The sequence below is a fragment of the Parasteatoda tepidariorum genome, chromosome 4 (genome assembly GCF_982258835.1).
Source record: "Parasteatoda tepidariorum strain Cologne lab strain chromosome 4, Ptep-v5.0, whole genome shotgun sequence".
Lineage (NCBI taxonomy): Eukaryota > Metazoa > Arthropoda > Arachnida > Araneae > Theridiidae > Parasteatoda > Parasteatoda tepidariorum.
Window position 1 is genome coordinate 93,238,245 of NC_141758.1, and position 21,962 is coordinate 93,260,206.

A 21,962-nucleotide genomic window follows, 5' to 3' on the forward strand; every position below is an offset into this window, starting at 1 on the left:
TAAAACTGTGACTCTTTTTATTTTCCCTAATGACAGAGCTTCGAAAGACAATATTAAGATGAGATGGCCACTGAATTTAAAACGTCACTCAGACATTATATTTCTTCGATTTTTTTTTCTTCACCGGAACAAAGATTGGACAGTAAGAGCAAAACAAACATTGGAATTTTCCTACTTTTTGTCACGAAAAACAACGCTTTGTAACAAACAAGTCGAACTAATTCCTTTCAAATTTCATCTGCTGCAATCTATTAACAAATAGCCTAAATATTTAGATAGGCCATCTCTCCTCTTTGACTGTCTATCTTAAACTAACCCTAATTTTCTCAGCAGATTGGATACATTAAAGAGCTGATTGGACGAATGACGAAAGTAACATTTTATAGAATTTGAAAAAAAATTAGCTTTGAAGTTTATACCCTTTTCGTTTTATGGTACATCTCTCAATCTCTATGTTTTAAGTGCATTTTTAAAGACATAATATACAATATATTTGGTATAACAGTGTTAAAGGTATAGCATACAAGAGTTTTAGTATAGTATAGTTTTCTTTTATTCGAGTAGAATTTTTTAAGCGTTTTTCAAAGCTTTTTCGCCAAGGAATATAAAGAAGCCACAGTTTAAGTGGCTTACATCCGACACAAAGCTATAATTTTGAACTATATTCAACATCTCAGACAGAAAATGATTATTCTGGCTTCAAAAAGGGCAAATAACTTGAATATCTTAAGAGTTATGAAACATTTTTAAAAATTTGGTAAGATTTTTTCATTTAGAAGAAAATTAGCAAAATTAATGAATAACATTGAGGAAATTTTATTTTGTTTTTGTTTTCTATTGCATGAGTTTTTTTTAATGGATTTAGGATATTTTCACATGACTGATTTCAAATCTGCAAACATTTTCTCTCGAAGCTTCAACTTTTTTTTAAATGACATTTTTAGTCTATTTTTTGTTGAAATGTGCAGGTTTAAAAACGTTACATGCAACAGGGGGTCACAAAATTTTTTTTTAGGGGAGTTAAAGCACATTATGAAGATTAAAACTATTTGGAACGAATGCCCTGCAATGTCGTCATGAGCTGCTATGGGATCTCAGCTATTATGAATTGTTTATGAATTGTTCTGAGGCAGGCTTAATAGGAAACCCTGAGATGTATGCTGCAATACGAAATTAGATTATGCCTGTTCTTGAATTAGATTATGCATTTTGTACAACTTGCAATCGATTCCTTAAAATTATTTTTTACCCAAAAATATTTTCATATGTTCTGTTTTAAGTTGCATTACATTAATTTTTTAAAAAATAAGACACATTGGTAATTTTGAATGAAAAAAGACAGATTATTTTTTAATAGAAAAAAAAAGAAACGAATAAGATATATTAAATTTGAATGAAAAAAGCAAAACAAATAAGGCATTGCATTTAATTTGAGTGCAAAAAAAAAAAAAAAATAAAAAAAATAAAAAAAAAATAAGATATGACATTATAGTGACAAATAAGACATGACATTAAATTTGTATGAAAAAAGACAAAAAAGTCATTAAGTTAATGTAGATTAAAATATGGATTTACGTTGATTTAATTAAATGAGACAAATAAAATATTACGTTATATATGAATAAAATAACACAAATAAAACATTACGTTAAATTTTATTGAACTAAAGCACATATTTTTGAATTACAAATTTATCCGTGACAATAGTTTATAAATTGTGAACATTTTGAACATCTATTTTAACATATTTCTTTCAAGATAATTATTACATACATTAACATACTTCTTATGAAGCACAAAATCCCTCAAATCCATTTCAAATTATATTCACAAACTGAGACGCTTATTGTAAGAAAATTTTGCAATAATTTATTGTTGTTGTTGTCGTGTCATGTATCGTGTCATATGTTAATGTATTATATACATTAACATATTTCTTATAAAGCACACCATCCTTCAAATCTATGTCAAATTTCATTCACAAGCTGAGACACTTAATATAAGAAAGTTCTATAATAATTTATTTTTCTAATAATTTCATGTATAGAGTAACAGTTTTAAATTTAAACATTTCAGCAATAATGTATATGTTACCGGCTAAGTATAAAATACATCTCTGATTCGTTTCGATTATCAAGTAGTAAGGCAAATAGCATTCGTCATTCTATAAAATGCCTATGCCTAGGGAAAGTATGTAATACTTTTCATATTTCAATCCTTGCCTAAAAACATCCGGAATTATATGCAATGCTGGCGTTTCATACTTTGCCGGTAACATATGTAATAAATGCATTTAACATTTCAGATGAGAGATGCACATGTTTTTATATAACAGTTCCACAAAAAAAAAAAAAAAAAAAAATTTACTCTTTGAAAATTTTAATATTTCACAGGGCAGTATTTTCTACGATATACTTATTTTCCTTATTGTCCTTCTTTTTTAAAATCTCACTTTCATCTTTCTTTTCTTTTTCACTGTTCTCATTATTGTTCACATCCTCCCCCGCTTCCTTGCAGTCTCTGTTCTTATCCTCCTTCTCCTTTTCAGTGTTTTCATCCTCATCTTTTTCATCCTTACTTTTCAAGCATCCTATAATAATCCCAATCACAACTGAAAAACCTAAGCACCCAAGCCAGATATATGTGATTATTGAATCATCACTGGAATGTATGGGTCTTACCGGTCTATGTACTGAAATACGACCACCCCCTTTACTGCCATCTTTATTATTTTTCGAGCCTCCACCCCCTGTTATCTTGTTTTTCCAAGATTTAACTTTACCAACAATTTTCTTAAAGGTGGACTTTCCGTGCAGAACCAGTGGTAAGTCGCCGTTGGTCAAATTGTTCATCAAGTCATCTTTAGAAACATTATACGTTGTAACATTGTCTGATATTACGGATACTTCTGATCGAAAATCTTCTTCATATTTGTCTGATGCGTTCGTAGTTTTCAACAAGCCTGTAACGAAAAAGATATTTATTTAACACTATGTATCAGTAAGAATACCTGATTTAAAATTAATCAAATTTGTATTTACGCTGTAATAAATTTCTGTTAGGAAACATACTAATAATTCTGTAGTTTTCCCACAGGAAATTTCTGTTCCGCAAAACAACAGAAATTTTCTGTTAAACTATATAGCAATATACCTATCTAACAGTACTTTGTATTTTTCTGTTTAAAAATAATATCTGTAACCACTGATACATATCATATCTGTTGGGTACAGATTTTTTTCAGTTTTGAATAGGACAAACTTTGTTATTAAAGTGGCAAGAAATAATTTGTTGTTGTTGTTACTTATGCCACTTGCCAATACCAGCTAGCCTGCTTGAAATCAAGCGAAATTTTAAGGCAGAAGGTGCGCTTCTTGTTTTTTCAGATCAAAATTTTATCTGCTTCTACTTCACTATGCAAACCAGAGGGTTATCAGCATCTTTCATGCCAAATTTCTCTGCCGTATCGTGGCCTACGGAAAATATTTGGTGCGTAAAAATAGTGTTTGATAGTGTTTCGTTGCAGGAAATTTTTGTCTACGTATTTTTTTTCTTGTCCGTATCATAACATAAATTTTTGTGCAGTTTACATTTCTTAAAATTATTTTAGTGTAATTTATAATTTGTTCAAATAAACTAGGTTCAGCGGAATAACTGAGTGTATTTGTATAAAAATAAATACCAATTACTTACTGCCCCATACTGTTTATAATTCTGGATGAAATTCCGGTTAAGAGTGCTGACACCCTGAGTACAGTAGCCGTAACAATTACAAAAGACAAAAAACTCATTAAATAAATATAGATTAAAATAAAGCTAAACGTTAATTTAATTAAATGAGACAAATAAAATATTATGAATAAAATAACACAAATGAAACAATGCGTTAATTTTTATTGAACTAAAGCATATTAACATATTTTTGAATTACAAATTTATCCATGGCAATAGTTTAAAAATTGTGAAAATTTTGAAAATCTACTATAACACATTTCTTTTAAGATAACTATTATACGCATTAACATATTTCTTATAAAGCACAAAAGCCTTCAAAGCCATTTTAAATTATATTCACAAACTGAGACGCTTAATGTAAGAAAATTTTACAATCATTTGTCATGTCTATGCATACAGTGCTAGTGCAAAGATTAGAGTCCTCCAAAAGTCTTTATAATAAGATTTGCAAGTTCTCTAGCGCGATGGCCATGGAGAATTTCGATGGGGGGTGCTCCAAGTTAAAAGAGGGAGCCGATAATGGCCTGGCAGTCAAAAACATTGTCTGGAGTTGGTTGCAAATGAGGACAGTACTTGCAGATGGGATAGAATTTTATATTGGTGCGTGAGATCTTCATGCCTTTGAAATGTCTAGTACGTAGTTCTTTGGCCCAGCTATTGTAGAGGAGAGGTTTATTGGGCAGTTTAGATCGGGGATTGTTGCCTTGCTAAAAAGTTGGTCCTTCGCCTGGCGACAGCATTCGCATCTGCACAGGTGACAGCTCGAGCTATATTCTTTGGCTCGAAGTTGATCTTCGTCGCGTGCTTCCTTTGCAAGGGCATCTGCGCATTCATTCCCCTGGATTCCAACATGAGCTGAGATCCACTGAAGAGTGCAACGGATATTTAGTAAATGGTGAAGGGTATTGATTTCTTGCGTTACTGATGTTCAAAATTACTAGAAAAATCATTTATTTTTCTTGTAATTTTGTGTATAGAATCCCAGTTTTAAATTTAAACATTTCAGGGATAACGTATACCGTTTTTAATGTATACTGTTTTAATGTACACACTGTTAAACAATGTTTTCAATGTATAAATTTCTTTTGAATAAATCTCTAAAAATTTTAATATTTTATAGAGCAGTATTTATTATTATTACACATATGTTCCTCATTCCTTTTTAAAATCATCTCGCTTTCTTCTTTCTTATCTTTTTCCTTGTTCTCCTTTTTGTTCACATTCTCCTTCTCTCCCTGGCTGTTGTCTTTGTTCTTGTTCTCCATTTCAATGCTTTCATCCTCATTTTTTTTACACCTTTTGTGTAACCATAGTGCAATCCCGACACTCACACCTAAGAAAGCTATCCATCCAATCATGATATATGTGATTGTTGAATCACCACTGGAATGATTGTATTTTCTTATCGGTCTATATATAGTAATACGACCACCCCCTTTACTGCCATCTCTGTTACTTTTCGAGCCCCCTCTCCCTGTTTTACCTTTACCACCAATTTTCAAGGTAGACTTTTCGTGCAGAACCTGTGATACGTCGCCGTTGGTCAAATTGTTCATCAAGTCATCTTTAGAAACATTATATGTTGTTACATTGTCTGATACTACTGATCGAAAATCTTCTTCATATTTGTTTGATGCGTTAATATTTTTCAACGAGCCTGTAACGAAAAAGATACTTATTTAACACTGTGTATCAGTAAGAATACATGATTTAAAAGCTGAAAATTAATCAAATTTGTATTTACACTGTAGCAAATTTCTGTTATGAAACATACTAATAATTCTGCAGTTTTCTCACAGGGAATTTCTGTTCTGCAAAACAACAGAAATTTTCTGTTGAACTGCATAGCAATCTGTCAGTATTTTGTATTTTTCTGTTAAAAAATAATATCTGTAACCACTGATACAGATCGTATCTGTTGGGTACAGATTTGTTTCAGTTTTGAATATGAAAAACTTTGATATCAAAGCTGCAAGAAAATATTTGTTGTTATTGTTGTTCTTACTTACGTCACTTGCCAATACCAGCAACCCTGCTTGAAATCAAACGAATACTTAAGGCATAGGGTTCTTTTCTTGTTTTTGTATATTTTGGTTCTTATTACTGGAATTATAATTTTCTTTTATAAAAAAAATGTAATTACTATGCAGTACGGTAATTTTACCAGAATTTTTTTGCCCGTGTTGAAAAAATTTGATGTGAATACCCTGCCAAATTAACCAACTTTGTAAGTTGACCGCCGTAAGTTGACCATGTCTGATTTAACCCTATTATCAAAAATCAAATTTATCCTTTATAAAGGGGCAGGGGGGGAGCCTTAGCCACCCGACCACATGCATGTAAAATATATCTTGCAGTCTGAAATATGTCAATTTTGTCCAGGAGTGTTATTAAATGCTATTCTAAACCGTTCATAAGTTAACCAGGGGAAGAAAAAAATTCCAGAACATTTTTTATAAGCCTGTGTTGCTTATTAAAATTTCACCAAATTATTAAGGAAATAGAATTAAAAGCTAACCTCAACATCTTTATAATTTAAACTCATAAAGTCTTTTGTAACAAATAGATTTGTAAGTAATATAAAATAAATTTTAAAGTGGTGAAATGAATATTTTTCATAAATTTTTTTACTTAATAGTTTCTGCGTAATTGTCCTCGTTTTTTTTTTAGATTAGAAATGCAAGATTATAATAATTTAATAGTAAAATAGCTTTATAAAGCGGTTCCCTACTGAAACGCAATGTTTTTAATATATAAAAAATTTCTAAAACATATTTTTTACACTATAAATGCTTTTAATATTTTGTGGGACAGCATTTTCTATAATATACATATTTTTATTAATTTCCTGCCTGTTATTTATTATAAATATTTGGAAATTTTTTTTATTATGAATAGCAGACATGACTAACAAATTTGAAACCTAAACTAATATTATAAACTGATCAGTTTAATATTAAATTTATGTAACAAATTGTAATTCATTTTATTAATAATCTCATTTGTTTAAGGCATTTGCTAAATAAAATTTTAAAGCTATGTTAAAAAAATAACACTTGATTACATTTATCTTTATTTCCTTTTGCAATATGTAAAGAATGTACACCGAGAAAAAAAGGTATGGTCCAAATACCAGAATATGGTAAAATTGGTCACGTTTCTGGCTCGATGGAAATACTAAGAAGCTACGTGATTTTTACCGAGGAGCTTTGGTAAAGATTTGGGTAAAATTAGCAATGAAATATGGTTTTATAATAAGTGATAAAATTTGGTATTGTGGTAAAGTTCTGCAATTTTATCTTGATGCCTTAGAGCATAGCATAAAAGCAATTTATTCGATTAAATTTACTTTTCAGATTTTTTTTTTTTTTACTAAATGTGTGATAAGAAATATAACTTTGAAAACCAGGTAACCGGTAAATCATTACTAAATGAACGTAGAAATTGCCAAATGAATAGTTTAAACACCATATATTTTATTTTATTAATCATAATTTATTATTTTTTTTTACCTGAAATGTTTTTATCATACAATGAATTAATTCTACCACACATTTTCATCTTCGAATATAAATAACAATATAAATAACAGCAAATGAATAACATGAGCAATATAAATAACATGGTATTTATAAGCAAAATATAATGATTAAAAAAAATGGAATGATAAATAAATGACACATAACCTTCTATAAGATGACCACTGAAGTAATGCAAGCTGTCAACTTACACTAGTTTCTCTGTATTTTATTTTTTATTGAACTTTACATAGTAATAGTTCATGCAATATATGTTATGATCACTAAAAATATTAATTAACAACGTAACGAACAATAATTGCAATTATTGTTCATTATGTTAAATGAAAAAAAAATAATTTTTTTTGTCGCTCTTTTTTTTGTGTCTATTTATCATTTTTGACAATGTTCGTTATTATGCAATATTTAATGAATGACTTAAATAAATAGTGTCAATAGTTAGATAAGCTTGATAGTAGATAAGCTTGAGATTCATTTATGAACCATGTCAACCTTTATCTATCAAAAGGTACCTCAAGATAGGGTCAAGTTAACATGTTTTATATACTAGTGAATTGGTATTTAATATTTGTAGTGGTAGTTACGTCACATTACCCCCCTTCCAGAATTTTATCTGTGATAAAATTCGATAAACGAATGCCATTAGTTGATTTATGCTGTTTTTTTTTTAAAAAAAAATTTATATCAATTTGCTTATTATATTTTTTCTTCATTTTTGTTTATTTATATCATATCACTCATTATTTTTTTTCTTCAATTTCTGTTTATTGACCATAAAAAATTATATTTACTTCACCGATTTTTTTTTTTTTTTGAGTGATTTATTTTTAGCTAATCAACTGTTTAATTGTGGACTATCCATCGTTTGATGGGGATATAATTATCGACAATGTAAACTTTCATCTATCAAATTGGTACTTTTACTTAGAATTCAGTTAACATGTTTTATATACTAGTGAATTGGTAGTTAATATTTGTAGTGGTAGTTACGCCACAAGATTTTCTCTTTAGTTCTGAGCGATACAAATGTATCTGACCTCAAATCAAGATCTACAGCCAGTATCAAGTTTGCAAAAAGGAAAAAAATATTTGGAAAATATAAAGAACGCTTTAAAAAAAAGAAGGAAAAAAAACCTAAGACGAAAAAGTATGCTTTTTTAAAAATCAATTAATAGAAATTTTTGCAATTCACTGTAAGATAAATTTTATATAAAGTGAATCTAATATCTGAAAAATTAACTAAGACTATAAAAAACACTTTAAAAAAATAAATAAAAAAAAAACTAAGACGAAAAAGTATGCTTTTTGAAAAAAAAATTATAAGAAATTCTTGCAATACACTGCAAGATAAATTTTATATAAAGTGAACCTAATATCTGAAAAATTAACTGAGACTGTATCAGCTGGATTCTTACGTTATATTCAATATTTTATTTGCTACTTTTTCATGAAGAGCCCAAGAAAAGTTGCTTTTATATTTTTTAAAAATTATTTTGTCTTATGACATACTTAATAATAATAAAGGCTAATGTACTAAATAAATACCTAATGTACTTAATTTTTCAGTAATTTTTTTCCAAAATTTTTGAACCAGAACAGTATTTCTAACTGCTCCTGTTAAATATTTATTATATGATTTTTTTGATTGATTCCTGGTCCTGTAGATGCTAGATAGTTAAAAGTTAATTGTAATGTTCAATTTAGTGAAAAACCATGCCACAAACTGTATTGAAATAGTATATAAATCGTGTGTTCCTACTAGAATGCACTGCACTTTTAAGCAACTTATATTATTAAAATTTTTGCAGAAATTAATTTCTACCTAAATAATGATAAATTTACAGAGCCGTTAAACAACTCACATTATTAAAATAACGTATAAATGAATTTCTACCGAAATAAAGATAATTTTAGTGCAGTGTTAAACAACTTATATAATTAATGTAACTTAAAATAAATTTTATCAGAATTCTCGAAATTTCAATGCCCTGTTAAACAATTTATATTATAAATATAATTTAGAAATAAGTTTCTATTTGAATTCTGTCTAATTCAAAAAGCTGTTTAAAAAAATTTATGTTATAAAAATAACGTAGAAAATAGTTTTTACCGACATAGTGGTTAATTCACTGCGCTGTTAATTACTAAATTTTCATTAAAATAATTATTAAAATTAGGTTATTATTAGGTTATATTACTGAAATAATTATATTATTATATATTATTAATATATATATTTTTCATATATATTATTAAAACAATTATATATTAAAATGAGGTTTATATTATTAAAATAAGGTAGATATTAATTTCTACCTAAGTAATGGTAATTTCAGTGATCTGTTAAACAACTTATAATATTAATGTAACCTAGAAATAAGTTTCTATTGGAATCCTGGTAAACTCAATGCGTTGTTAAATAAATTATGTTATTAAAATAACTTGGAAGTATATTTCTATCGGTATTATGGTAAATCAATTGCGCTGTTAAGCAACTTACATTATAAAAATAACGTAGAAGTTAATTTCGTCCGAAATAATGGTAAATTCACTGTGTTGTTAAGCAATTTATATTATTAAAATAAGGTAGAAATTAATTTCTACCGAAATAATTGAAATTTCAGTTAGCTGTTAAACAGCTTATATTATTAATGTAACTTAGAAATAGGTTTCTATTGGAATTCTGGTAACTTCAATGCATTGCAAAACAACTTTTATTCTTAAAATAACATAGAAAATAATCAAATTCAAAAAGTTAGCAGTCGTTTCCAAACTATAAAAAATATCTTCTGTGCAAAACGGAAGAACTTAAAATGGAAGAAGCTGATTTTATAAAATAACATTTTTATAAAATATAATTTCCTTAAAAAGTAACATTTTTGTTTTATAACGTTTGCACTTAGCAAAAACAATATAGCTAGCACAACATAAAGCATATCGAACCAGCATATAGCATTACATAGCATATCGGTTATAAAAAAAAATGTAAGCTTACCATTGAAAACTGGCGCACTATCGGACAGATCAAAACAAAACAACGCCAAGGTAAATAAGAGAATTTTTTGCGTATCCATTTGCTTTATTTACAAAAGATGATAACCGCCGTTCAGTTCCAAGAAACGGATCGAAATGAAAGATTAAAATGAATCAATAGATGTTATATTTTATGATATGAGTGTAGGCGATAAAAGTGTGACACCTCTGATAAGAAATCGAAAGAAGAGATAAAAACAATGTAAAGTATTACAATAAAGAGGTAATGTTTATGAAATGATTGTGACACTCATTTTTAAGTTAAGTGCTATTTTTAAATTTTACTAACTAAAATGAGTCATCACTCCCTAGCATAGGAAGATGAATGATTTCATTGATTTTGGTTACTAATACTATCATTCAAAACACATGAACGGGTCTGAGTTGTGGATCTGAGGGATAAAGATGAGTTAGGCAAACATTTGGAGTACAAACCACGTAAAGATTTATAAACAGAGCCTGCAATCAAACATGATCACTGAAAACATGAATGAATCTGACCTGTAAATCTGCTGGATATAGATGAATTAGGCAAATCATTTGGCGTACAATGACTACAGACTTAAATGGAGCCTGCAATAAACCACGGACTGAATGGACGGAAAATTATAGACAGACAGTTTTATTTTGATGCTCAAACTTAATATTTCCCGCTAACTTTAAGAAAGCTGCCCTTTTAAAAAGATTAATGTTGGAAAAAATTGCTCGAAAAAATTACTAATATTATTTATCAACTTTAGCACAGTAATATTGTTATGTCTGGAAAATGTTCTATATGCTTTATTTTGTTAAACGGCTAATACTAAAAATAGAAAAATTTAAAAAGATTCTAAAACCATGTTGTTGTTTTTTAGAATCATCATCTCAAAACATTGTTCTTTTTCTAACTTATTTCCTTAATACTAACCTAAGATATATTAAGAGATTTTTGGATTACAAATTATTTTAAAGCTGTGAATATTATGTTCAGCAAACAGTTTTGGTACACTGTTTTTTTGAAATTATAAATAGATTTTGGATAGATGAATAAAAAATATATGTTCAAAAAATTTCGAATAGGAATTTCGAAATTACGAAAAATTTCGAATTAACTTGTTCGAAATAATTGACTTACAAGGGAAACTAGGGAAGTGTGACTCGCCAATTTTGAAATAAACTAGTGGGATGTATGCCTTATGAGGAATAATTTTAGGGGGCAACATTCGTTTCGGCCCATAGAAGGTCCTGTGAGAGATAAAAAGTAATTCAACATATAGAAAAATCGATATTTTATCACTTCAATGCAGACTAATAGTTATTGTAATTGTCTCATACTCCAATTAATTATTAATTAATTGGTTAATTAATTGATTTGCTTATCAACAAATTAATTATTTTATCATTAATTAATTGATTATTAATTAATTGATTTGTAATTACATACTCCAATTAATTTGAAAAGTTTTTTGGAAAAAAAAATTTAAAAAATTTGATGTCAATTTTTTTTTTTTTTTTTTTTTTTTTTTTTTTTAAATTAACCTAACAGGTTTTTCTGAAAAACTACAGATATATAAAATTTTCGAAATCCATTTTGACAGTAAATATGCATTATATAGTACGTGAAAGTACCACAAAATTAATTGGAGTATGAGATAATTACAATAACTAATAGTCTGCATTGAAGTAATAAAATACCGATTTTTCTATATATTGAATTATTTTTTATCTCTCACATGACCTTCTATGGGCCGAAACGAATGTTGCCCCCTAAAATTATTCCTCATAAGGCAGACATCCCACTAGTTTATTTCAAAATTGGCGAGTCACACTTCCCTAGTTTCCCTTGTTAGTAACCACTTAACTTTGATTTCAGGGGAGAGAGGTCATTCCATTTCATTCGACTTTTGAAATTTCGATTGTAGACGGAATTGTTTAACATTCTAAAAAAATGTTTTTCAGAGCAGCAGTCAAATAAATAAATAAATGAAACAAAATAAAATTCAATGATAAATGAATATATGAATGAATAAATAAAGATGTTCTGCTTTGAGCTTTTTAGAAAGTTTTGACAAATTTCATATTATGATTTTTTTTTCAATCTAATAGCCATAATCATTATCTTATCTAAAACTATTTTTGATATCGCGTTAAAAATTTTAATTCAATATTCCGCGTCACAGAATGAATAATCCCCAGAAACTGTAGCGGAAAGATAAAAAATTTCACTATCTTCAAAAATACAAAAATAAAAGTCAACATGTTTTGAGCGCTCAAAAAATCACGTCACGAGTCATTCACGTCACACGAGTCACGAGTCCCTGAGAATGGCAACGTTTGAAGCAAATGTTCGGCAAGCTCAAGAATAGGCACCGATCTAGGATCAAGGGATCTCCTGGATCAAGTATTGGGAGAAATTTGCCTTCGTGTGGGGCTTTTTGATGGAACTAACCAGCATCTACGTTACATGGAGAGGAAGACCACGAGAACCTCCCACGGTTAGCCTCACGGCAAGGGGATTCTAACCGTCTACCACTGAGGATATTTCATGTCAGCACTGCGGTCGGTGCAAGCCGGATGTGGAATTCGTATCGACCAGCCATCACAGGGATCGAACTCCGGTTCACCTCATTGGAAAGCGAACGCTCTATCCCCTGAGCCATCGTTGTATAAACCAGACTGGCTTCAATATTTAGACTAAAGGAACACTGTAGATAAGTCCTTTTTCAAGAATGTGATAATCCTTTGCTACACATTCTTTGCATAGTTGGAATAAATTTAATCCCGAAAATGCCAAAATTCTAACCACCCTGCCGCATCAGCTCACCTTGATATCAGGGAATCTTGTTTTATTCATATGAATGCCAATTCCTTTGTTAACGACATTAGGGATGTGGAAATGGCTCGTGGAAATGCATTTTGCCCTGATTTGCCTTTCCCGTCTTTTGCGGTTTTTCTAGTTTTGTTTTTATTTATTTAATTTTTATCTGTACCATGAGGTGTGTTACTTTGGATCCTTCTTGATCATTATTTTGATCAGATTCTTATGCTGAAAGAATCAAACATCTGTAAATTATTATTTCAGCAGGGTTCATGCGGTCTTTAAAATCTTTAAAAACCGTGGCACCTTCTATATTAAAATAAAGAAGATCTTTAAAATTAAAATCTCAAAACTTAAGATTCTGTAATTAGATGCTTGAAGTTATATACATTGAAATTGATCAGTTAATGCTGCGGTGAATATAAACGCGTAGTAAAGTACATCTATCTTCTTATTTTGCTGCCACTACTGCAGTTTCTTAAGGACCTGACGAATTCTGTTTAAAAGAAGACTATCGTATCAGATAAATGTATGTAATGATGGTAAGAATCCTAATATAAGTTAGCAATAAAAGGAGTAAAGCAAAGAAATTATGGTAGCAATATTTGGGGACCCTAAATGTTGAACATGATGAGCGACATTTTATGGTGAATTTACGAAAATCCAGAATGTATAAGAAAATCAGAATGCTATTTGCAAATTATCTTTATCTAAAGAAAGCCACGTAAGTCACACATTTGGTAGAATGAAACGATTTCTTTAAAAATGAATCATACAATATTCTTAAACATACACATTTCTATCTTTTTAAAATGTCACGTAATATTCACTAATTTCTTCAATTACATATTAAAAAAAGTAATATATTTTACAGATATTTAACATTTTTTTCAAGATCTTTTTCATGATTTGCCCTACAACTCTGTAAGCAATTAAAATAAAGCAAATTTGGTTTTTGAATAAAATATTCATATTTAAAGGAATTAAAAACAAATTAAAATATAAATAATGCTGCATAAAAAGTTCATGTGTTCAAATACTTAAAATCTTGGATAATTATCAATAATTTATGAATCGATTTAAATTTTATTTTTAACGGAGATGAAAACGAGAGCAATCTTTACTTTTTGAGCAGAAATTAAGCAAAAACAAATTTGCTGACTAGAAACTTCAAGATTTTTTATCAACTATTTAAAAAAATGCCTAGTTAACACAAAAACGATAAATGACTTCAGTTTTTATTTCATTCTTTTTTATTATTTGAGTATGGTTACATTAAATTTCGCCTCCTTCTTAGACTTCTTCTTGGGACGACGATAAATATATATAACTTTCCAGCACCCCAATTTTTGATCAAATTTGTCCCCCCCCCCTTATTTTGAGGATTAGGAATCAAAATATCTAAAAAAATATATATGTTTATTCAGAGAAAGTGCGTTTTTGTGTCTGATTTCGAAACTTATTCAATAATTAGAACTAATTGATTAGCATATTTGAAGTTACCCCCAGAAACCATTAAAATTGACATACGTGAAAATCCGATCATTAGAACGAAAGTTATTCAGGGGGATACATTTTTTTTCTTCTTGGGTTCTATACAACTAAGATGATTAGAGCATCCTACTATGAATCCGGGGGTCCTTGTCTCAAATCCTGGCGGTAGCTTAACGGTCATCTGTTTCACACATTCATCCGTCCCCAGCATTCTTGAAATTATGCTCAAAAAATGAGTATATGATGTTTCAAACTTGAGCATCTTACTATACTCGATAATGAATACATGGGTTTTTCCAATTTGAGCATCTTACTATACTCAATAATGAATACATGGGGCTTTTAAATTTGAGCATCTTACTATACTCGATAATGAATACATGGGTTTTTCCAATTTGAGCATCTTACTATACTCGATAATGAATACATGGGTTTTTCCAATTTGAGCATCTTACTATACTCAATAATGAATACATGGGGCTTTTAAATTTGAGCATCTTACTATACTCGATAATGAATACATGGGTTTTTCCAATTTGAGCATCTTACTATACTCGATAATGAATACATGGGTTTTTCCAATTTGAGCATCTTACTATACTCAATAATGAATACATGGGGCTTTTAAATTTGAGCATCTTACTATACTCGATAATGAATACATGGGTTTTTCCAATTTGAGCATCTTACTATACTCGATAATGAATACATGGGTTTTTCCAATTTGAGCATCTTACTATACTCAATAATGAATACATGGGGTTTTCAAATTTGATTATCTTACTATACTCAATAATGAATACATCCGGTAGGGTCTCCCAAGCCGGACAGGTATTCGTAGGGTAGGAGCCAGACTAAATGGGATACCACCAAGAGCTAAGTCGGTCCTCTACCTATTCTTTAAATGCTCTGGTCCTTGGGACTTACAGAGGCTGCAACTTTTCCCCATCCAACTGTTATTCAGAGCAGGCTTTGCCTCACCTCATCCTCGCGTGCCTGGGTCTCACCAAGATGATCCATGGACGGTGTTGGATCATGGACCTGGTCTAGCACTGCTGGCCAATGGGGGCGTGCAACAACATAATGAATACATGGGGTTTTCAAATTTGAGTATCGCACTATACTTAATAATGAATACATGGGATTTTCAAATTTGAGTATCTCATTATACTCAATAATGAATACATGGGCTTTTCCAATTTGACTTTATTTGTTTTAGAGCTATCTTAACACATTTTCATTCTATTACATATTCTACATTATTAATTTGAAAAACCTTTTTTTTTCTTCCCTGCGTAGTGTTATTTTAATCTTATTAAAGCAAGAATACTTTCTCCCTCCGAAAAAAAAAAGCCTAACATTGAAAACAGTGTCGTAAATTTCTCAAGTGCATGGGGCTATTTTCTGCAAAACTGGGGGACTTTTTGAGGGGCTTTCTTTTCGTTATCAATGGATTATCTTTTTTTCTAACTGATTTTTTATAGTTTAATTACCCCTCTGCTTTTCACCAAGGAATCTAAAGAAAACGGTTCTATAAACATAAAAAAAAAAAATGATTTGTTTTCACTTATCATTTTAACTTAAGTCTCCGGTTTTAGCATAATAAATAACAGATCCATGTTAACTTTTTCAAAAAGAAAAATATACGATTGATGAAATAATTGATGAAAGTCAAAAAGGTTCAGCAAATAAAAAAATTGAAGGTTGTGCACGTGAAATTGTTGTCAAATGACGTTGGTATGACCTTTAAATAATAAAAATTAAAGAAATATGTAAAGGAATTTATTCAAACAATCGAAGAAGAAAGATAAAATTGAAGAAGTTTGAGATGGTTCGATTGTTATTAATTGCGGATTTAGGTATCCGGTGTAAATGCATTCTATTGCTTAAAAGAATAAAATAAAACAAAAAAGATGAAGAATATCAAATTCATTTACATGCAAAATTTCATTCAAGAAACAAATGAAATATTTTCATGTACAGATTTTATAATTCTTTCAATGTGGAAATTTTATGTGTGCTAACATGAAAAAGATTGAATTACAAACGCTTTAAATTATTCACTCTAAAATATTATACATTTATCATAATTCAAAGTTACATGATGATTATATATTATACATTAATGTTATATATTATACATTATATATATACATACTCGAAAAGATAAATATTTCGAATACATTTTTGATACAAAAAGAAGCATTATATATTTCATACACATTTTGTGTCACATGCATATTTATTTATTTCGCATGTGTTAGATTAAGAGATGTCCCGGGTTCGAATCCCAGCGATTCTGGTTGATACAAATTCCTCACCCAACTGGCACCGACCACAATGCTGACGAAAAATATCCTCAATGGATGACTGATCACGGTTCCCTTGCCGTCAGGCTTACAGTGGAAAGTTTTCGTGGTTTTCCTATCCATGTAACGCAAATGCGAGTTAGTTCCTTCAAAAAGTCCTCCACGAAGGCAAATTTCTCCCACTACTTGATCCAAGAATTTTCTCGTCTTCTGGATTGAGTTCAAAATGTCAAGGCAACGGAGTTGGACATTGGTAGACGTAAACTCAAAATTGAGTCGGCTGATCAACGACTGTAAAATAAAATATGTGCTACATTTAGTCGTAATGGTCAAAAGAGGGGATAAAGCGCTCGTCTCCTAATGAGGTGACACAGGTTCAAATATGAATAATGACTAAATTTCGGCTCCAAGTTCGCTCCGATAGCTGATGTAAGATATCCCCAGTTAGACGGATAAAAAGAGAATCCTCTTTGCGTCGGGCTAACCGTGGGAGGTTAAAAGTTTTTTTTTCTCTCCATATAACTCAAATATGGATTAGTATCATCAAATAAAACTACGATGGCTATTTCGCTCCAGTACTTAATGCAGAAGTTCTTCTGTTTTTTAATTGGTTCAAAAGCTACATTAGATTACAATATTAGAACAGCTTCTCTTCTGAGACTTTTTGGAGGTTTCTATACTCGTAGATTTGATCGAATCCATCACTAGATCGACTTTTTCGGAGATCAGAAACAACAGTAATTCCCTGCCCTCTTTTTTTTTTTTTTTTTTTTCAAATTAATTGGAATAACAACCTTTAAAAAATTGCACTTAAAAATTTTTTAAAACCGTTTCCACTCTTCTAAATCTCACAGCATATTCTAGGAAACATTATTTTCAGCCCCCCAAAGAAAGACAAGAAAATCTTAACGGATTCTCCCCCCCCCCCTCTTTTTCACTCCAAAACGAAAGACAAGAATTTTCTTAAAATTTCTTTATAAGAATGCATTATTAATATTTTTTAAAAAAATATGCTTACAATAATTTTTTTAAGAGCGCTTCAGTCTGAAAGAAAAATCAGCATATTCCAGAAAATATTACTTCGCCCCCTCCCGCCCCCAAACAAAAGCACAAGGAAATCTGAAAGACACAGCTGACGATATCATGTCGGTATAGTCGAACGTATCTGCAGAGGAAGCTTCTTGAGGGGGGTGGTGTACAGGGAGTGAAGAAAGAAAGAGAATCCAGAGAAAACCTCGTTCCGGCCACTTTGTTCGAACTGCGGGATCATCATTAGACGGAACCGACTTCTATTCTACAATAGAAACTCAGACCCAATTACTGCTAATGGCCGCCACGATAGTGAAAGCACCCCCTTTATATCCCCCTTCACCCCCTCTGCTCCTTTTCACTGTCAAAAGACAACCCCTCCCGAACCCCTCTATTTTTAGTTTTTACTAGTCTAGGTACAAAAAGAAACAAATAATAAAAATAAAAAAAAGAAATTTGTTTTATTATTTTTATATTCTTTTTTCTGAAGACTTTAAAATTTTATGTTTTTATTTATTTTTTTATTCTTTAGTTTTGCTATCGCCACGAGCGGAAGGAAGTTTCGAACTGAAATATTTCTCGAATATTTCGCTTTGTATATTTTATTTCGTGCTTCTTTATTTTATTATTTCGTTCTCTTTTCAGTTTTTTTAGTTTTTTTTTTCCTTCCATAAAGTTTCTCTCTCTCTCTCTCTCTTAGAAAAAAGGAATGGGTATCCGAACTCAAAACAAGAAAAACGCATTTATCCGTGATAGAAATTTCTTGTAGATGAAAAAAGGGGTTTCTCTGAAACCCTTCTTTTCTGAAAAGCAGGAACAAAACTTAGCCTATAAAATATCCAGCAAAAATTTTAAAAGTTCATTTTCTAACTGCAACTAGTTTGAGATGTGTGCATTAGTTTTTACTTTTGTGTTAGTTCAAAAAGAAAGCGGGGAGGGTTTCAAAAACGAGAGGGAAGGTTTACTTAGCTGGAAATCAAAATTATTTCAATATGTCAAACGTTAAGAATAATGGTATTCTTTTCTATAAATATAGAAAAAATAGGCATGATAAATACATACATGAGTTAGAAAATAGCATTAGATATAGATATTTCTACTAACGATAATATGGCTCAATGGTTAAGGCACTTAACTGCCATTGTAAAGAAAGGGGGTTCGACTTACAGGGGCGGCTTGAACCCCACTCAACTTCAAATCGATGGAAATCAGCTTGTCTTGGAAGTAAAGGCGATCACATCCCCCATGATATTTGACTCATAACAAACATAAAAGTTTATGACCTGGGACAAAACCTCTTCCTTTTTTATATTTGTAGAAAACCGATAATATACACAGCATTCGTAATCATCTATTGCTTGTCTTATTGCTTAAATCTTATTGCTTGTCAAAAACTATTATTACCTGCCGAAAATGAAATAAAAAACTATCGTAAATTAAAGTTTCAGTTAGAACAAAAATGATTGCAGGTTAAAACGAAAAATGTCATTTAAGGGTATTTTTTAAGTTATTTTTCGCCAAAAAAGAATAAAAAATAAGCCACGTTTAGAACGACGTTAATTCTAAACAAAGTTACAATTTTAAACTATGTAGGATCATCCGGCTGAAAAGAATTAGCCGGGCTTTAGAACAGATAAATTTAAATATTTGAAAAAATATTAAACTTATTAGAAAATTACAAATATGGGGGAGATTTTTCGACTTATAGGAGAAAATCATTAAAATTAATTAATAATTCCCAATTTTTACATATTTTTACGAGCCCAGACGATGAAGCATTGGAATAATTTTTCTGACATTAAAGGCTTAGATCGGAATCGCTTTTCATTTTTACAAAAGGAGAATTTTCTTCATTATTCACTGTCAGAATTTTCCCTTTAAAATTACGGTAAAATAACCAATTAACTTAGGTTATGAACTTAACTTAAGGTTATGAACATTTTATTTTTAACTTTACGATTTTGAAACTGTTTACAACTGGTGTAATAAAAGAAACAACATGAATGCAAAACTATACGCTTTTGTAACCATTTACAATCAGCGTTGTTTCAAAACCGTGGAATAGAAATCTAACTGGAAATTGGAGTTATGTTGTGGTTGAGTTGTGTTTCGCTAAGTGAACCGTGGAATATGGCTTCATTGGTTTATTTAGTGATGCCATCCATTGTAAGAGAGAAAGGAAATGCTAGACTTTTTTGTGTTTAGTAGCTCTGCACTGTTGCTTCCTATGCTTGAATGAAAGGGTTGCTGCTATCTATGCTAAGCTTGAATCTTCCAATACTACTGGGTCACCAACTGAGGAGTGCAGGCCCTAGAAAATCCTCATACGTAGGAGGAATGGAAGAAATATAAATATTGTAGTATCAAGGCTCAGATTCGAATCCCCGTTCAGTCGGTCACGAGATAGACTGATTAGCCTTCTCTATTAAAGTATGTACCTAGCTGCATGCAACTAAGTGGATGGAACTTCATAAAGTGTTCCCCACACACTTACTCTATGCGATTATTAGGCATCAACTGTTGTGTTAAGCATCAGATGATGGAAGATAAAAATATAAATTCGTAATCCTTATCACGTGGTTTAACTTCCGGCTTTCAAAGAACTTGCTCTCGATTCTCATTGGCTGTGACGCGGAGACAAGTCTGATTGTTTATTCGTTTTAGATTAAAGCAGTCAATAAGCGATTTTTCTCACAATTAACAGCTCGAATTACGTCTTTTATAGTTATTTGACTCTTTTGGTTGAATATAATAAAATTGTAATTAAACAAATTATCATTTAACCATTTTTCCTAGAAATTTTCAACAGTATGGAAGAAAAAAAAACCTTTCGTCCATAAATGTGATATGCAGCGAAGAAAAAAAAAACCACACCCGGTATTTTTAAGGTAACAAAAAGAACAATGAAACAAAATTAAAGAAAAAAAGAATAAAATAATAAAGATGTCAGGGGCGCCGGAAAAATGACCGAATGCTCGACTTCTTAAATCAAAACTGGAGCGAACGCTTAGCCCTCATTAAAAGAGGCGACGCTTGCTATTTCTAGCCTGAAAGGAACCGGAGTCATCCCCCGGGAGATTATAAATCCGGAACCAGTCCCCCTGATCTTATTCTAGTGGTTATTAAATTGGTCCCGAACACGGGTAATGATCAGGTGGCTAGAGGGGATTGGGATAAAGGGGCGAAGGGATCATATTCGAACATTTTGTGTACCGTTATGTCACGTGACTTATTTTGGTGTTGATATTTTTATTTTCAACTCTTCAGCCGTAGTAGTTCTAAAAGAATGTGTTTCGTTCTTTTAAAGAAAGATGTCGGGTTTAAGTGTAAAATTAAAAGTTTTTAAGAAAGAAGCCGGTTAGGATTTTTTGTTTCAGGAAGAACAATTAGAATACTAGTAAAACACTTGAACTTTCTGTATAAAAGTCGAGCAATTTTGAATTTTCGATAATTTTAATCCATTTATTTAAATATTAATGTTTGGAGCCGTGATGGCTCAGGGGATAGAGCGTCCGCCTTCCAGTGAGGAGAACGGGGTTCGTATCCCAGCAATGGCTGGTCGATACGAATTCTGCATCCGGATTGCACCGAGCACAGTGGTGACGTAAAATATCCTCAGTGTTGACGGATCATGGGTTGGAGTCCCCTTGTCTTCAGGCTAATCGTGGTCTTCTTCTCTATTTAACGCAAATAAGGGTTAGTTCCATCAAAAAGTCTTACAGGAGGGCAACTTTTTCCCAATACTTGATCCAGGAGTCCCCTTGTCTTCTGGATTGGTTTCAAAATTACAACGCTCCGGAGTTGAATATTAGTCGTTGTAAGCCCAAAATTGGCTCGACTGTTCAACGACAGTCCCTTTGCCGTCTGGTTAACCATGGAAGGTTTTCGAGGTTTTCCTCTCCATGTGACGCAAATGCGGGTCAGTTCCATCAAAAAGTCCTCCATGAAGGCAAATTTCTCCCAATACTTGTTCCAGGAGTTCCTTTGTCTTCTGGATTGGGTTCAAAATTGCAAAGCTACGGAGTT

The 21,962-nt window shown here is 30.8% G+C and overlaps 1 protein-coding gene across 2 annotated transcripts; it reads right to left on the reverse strand.

Annotated features, from left to right (window-relative positions):
• Positions 1–1,636: 1,636 nt before the first annotated feature.
• On the reverse strand, positions 1,637–10,425 carry LOC107453940 (uncharacterized). 2 transcript variants are annotated; one of them, XM_087161710.1, is made up of 2 exons: positions 10,270–10,419; positions 1,637–2,962 (listed from the first exon to the last, which is right to left on the reverse strand). In XM_087161710.1, exons 1-2 carry the CDS (start codon positions 10,346–10,348, stop codon positions 2,388–2,390), a joined length of 654 nt encoding a protein of 217 aa, XP_087017836.1. In that variant the 5' UTR covers positions 10,349–10,419; the 3' UTR covers positions 1,637–2,387. The 2 variants fall into 2 exon arrangements, with proteins under 2 accessions (XP_087017836.1, XP_087017837.1); XM_087161711.1 differs by lacking the exon at positions 1,637–2,962 and adding an exon at positions 3,875–5,392 and having other exon boundaries at positions 10,270–10,425.
• Between the last annotated feature and the right edge of the window lie 11,537 nt (positions 10,426–21,962).

Coding starts and splice junctions, on each gene's coding strand:
- LOC107453940 (XM_087161710.1), bottom strand. CDS start 10,348: ATGGATACGCAAAAAATTCTCTTATTTACCTTGGCGTTGTTTTGTTTT. Junction 2,963..10,269: donor TAGTGCGCCAGTTTTCAATG/GTAAGCTTACAT, acceptor TTTTCGTTACAG/GCTTGTTGAAAACTACGAAC.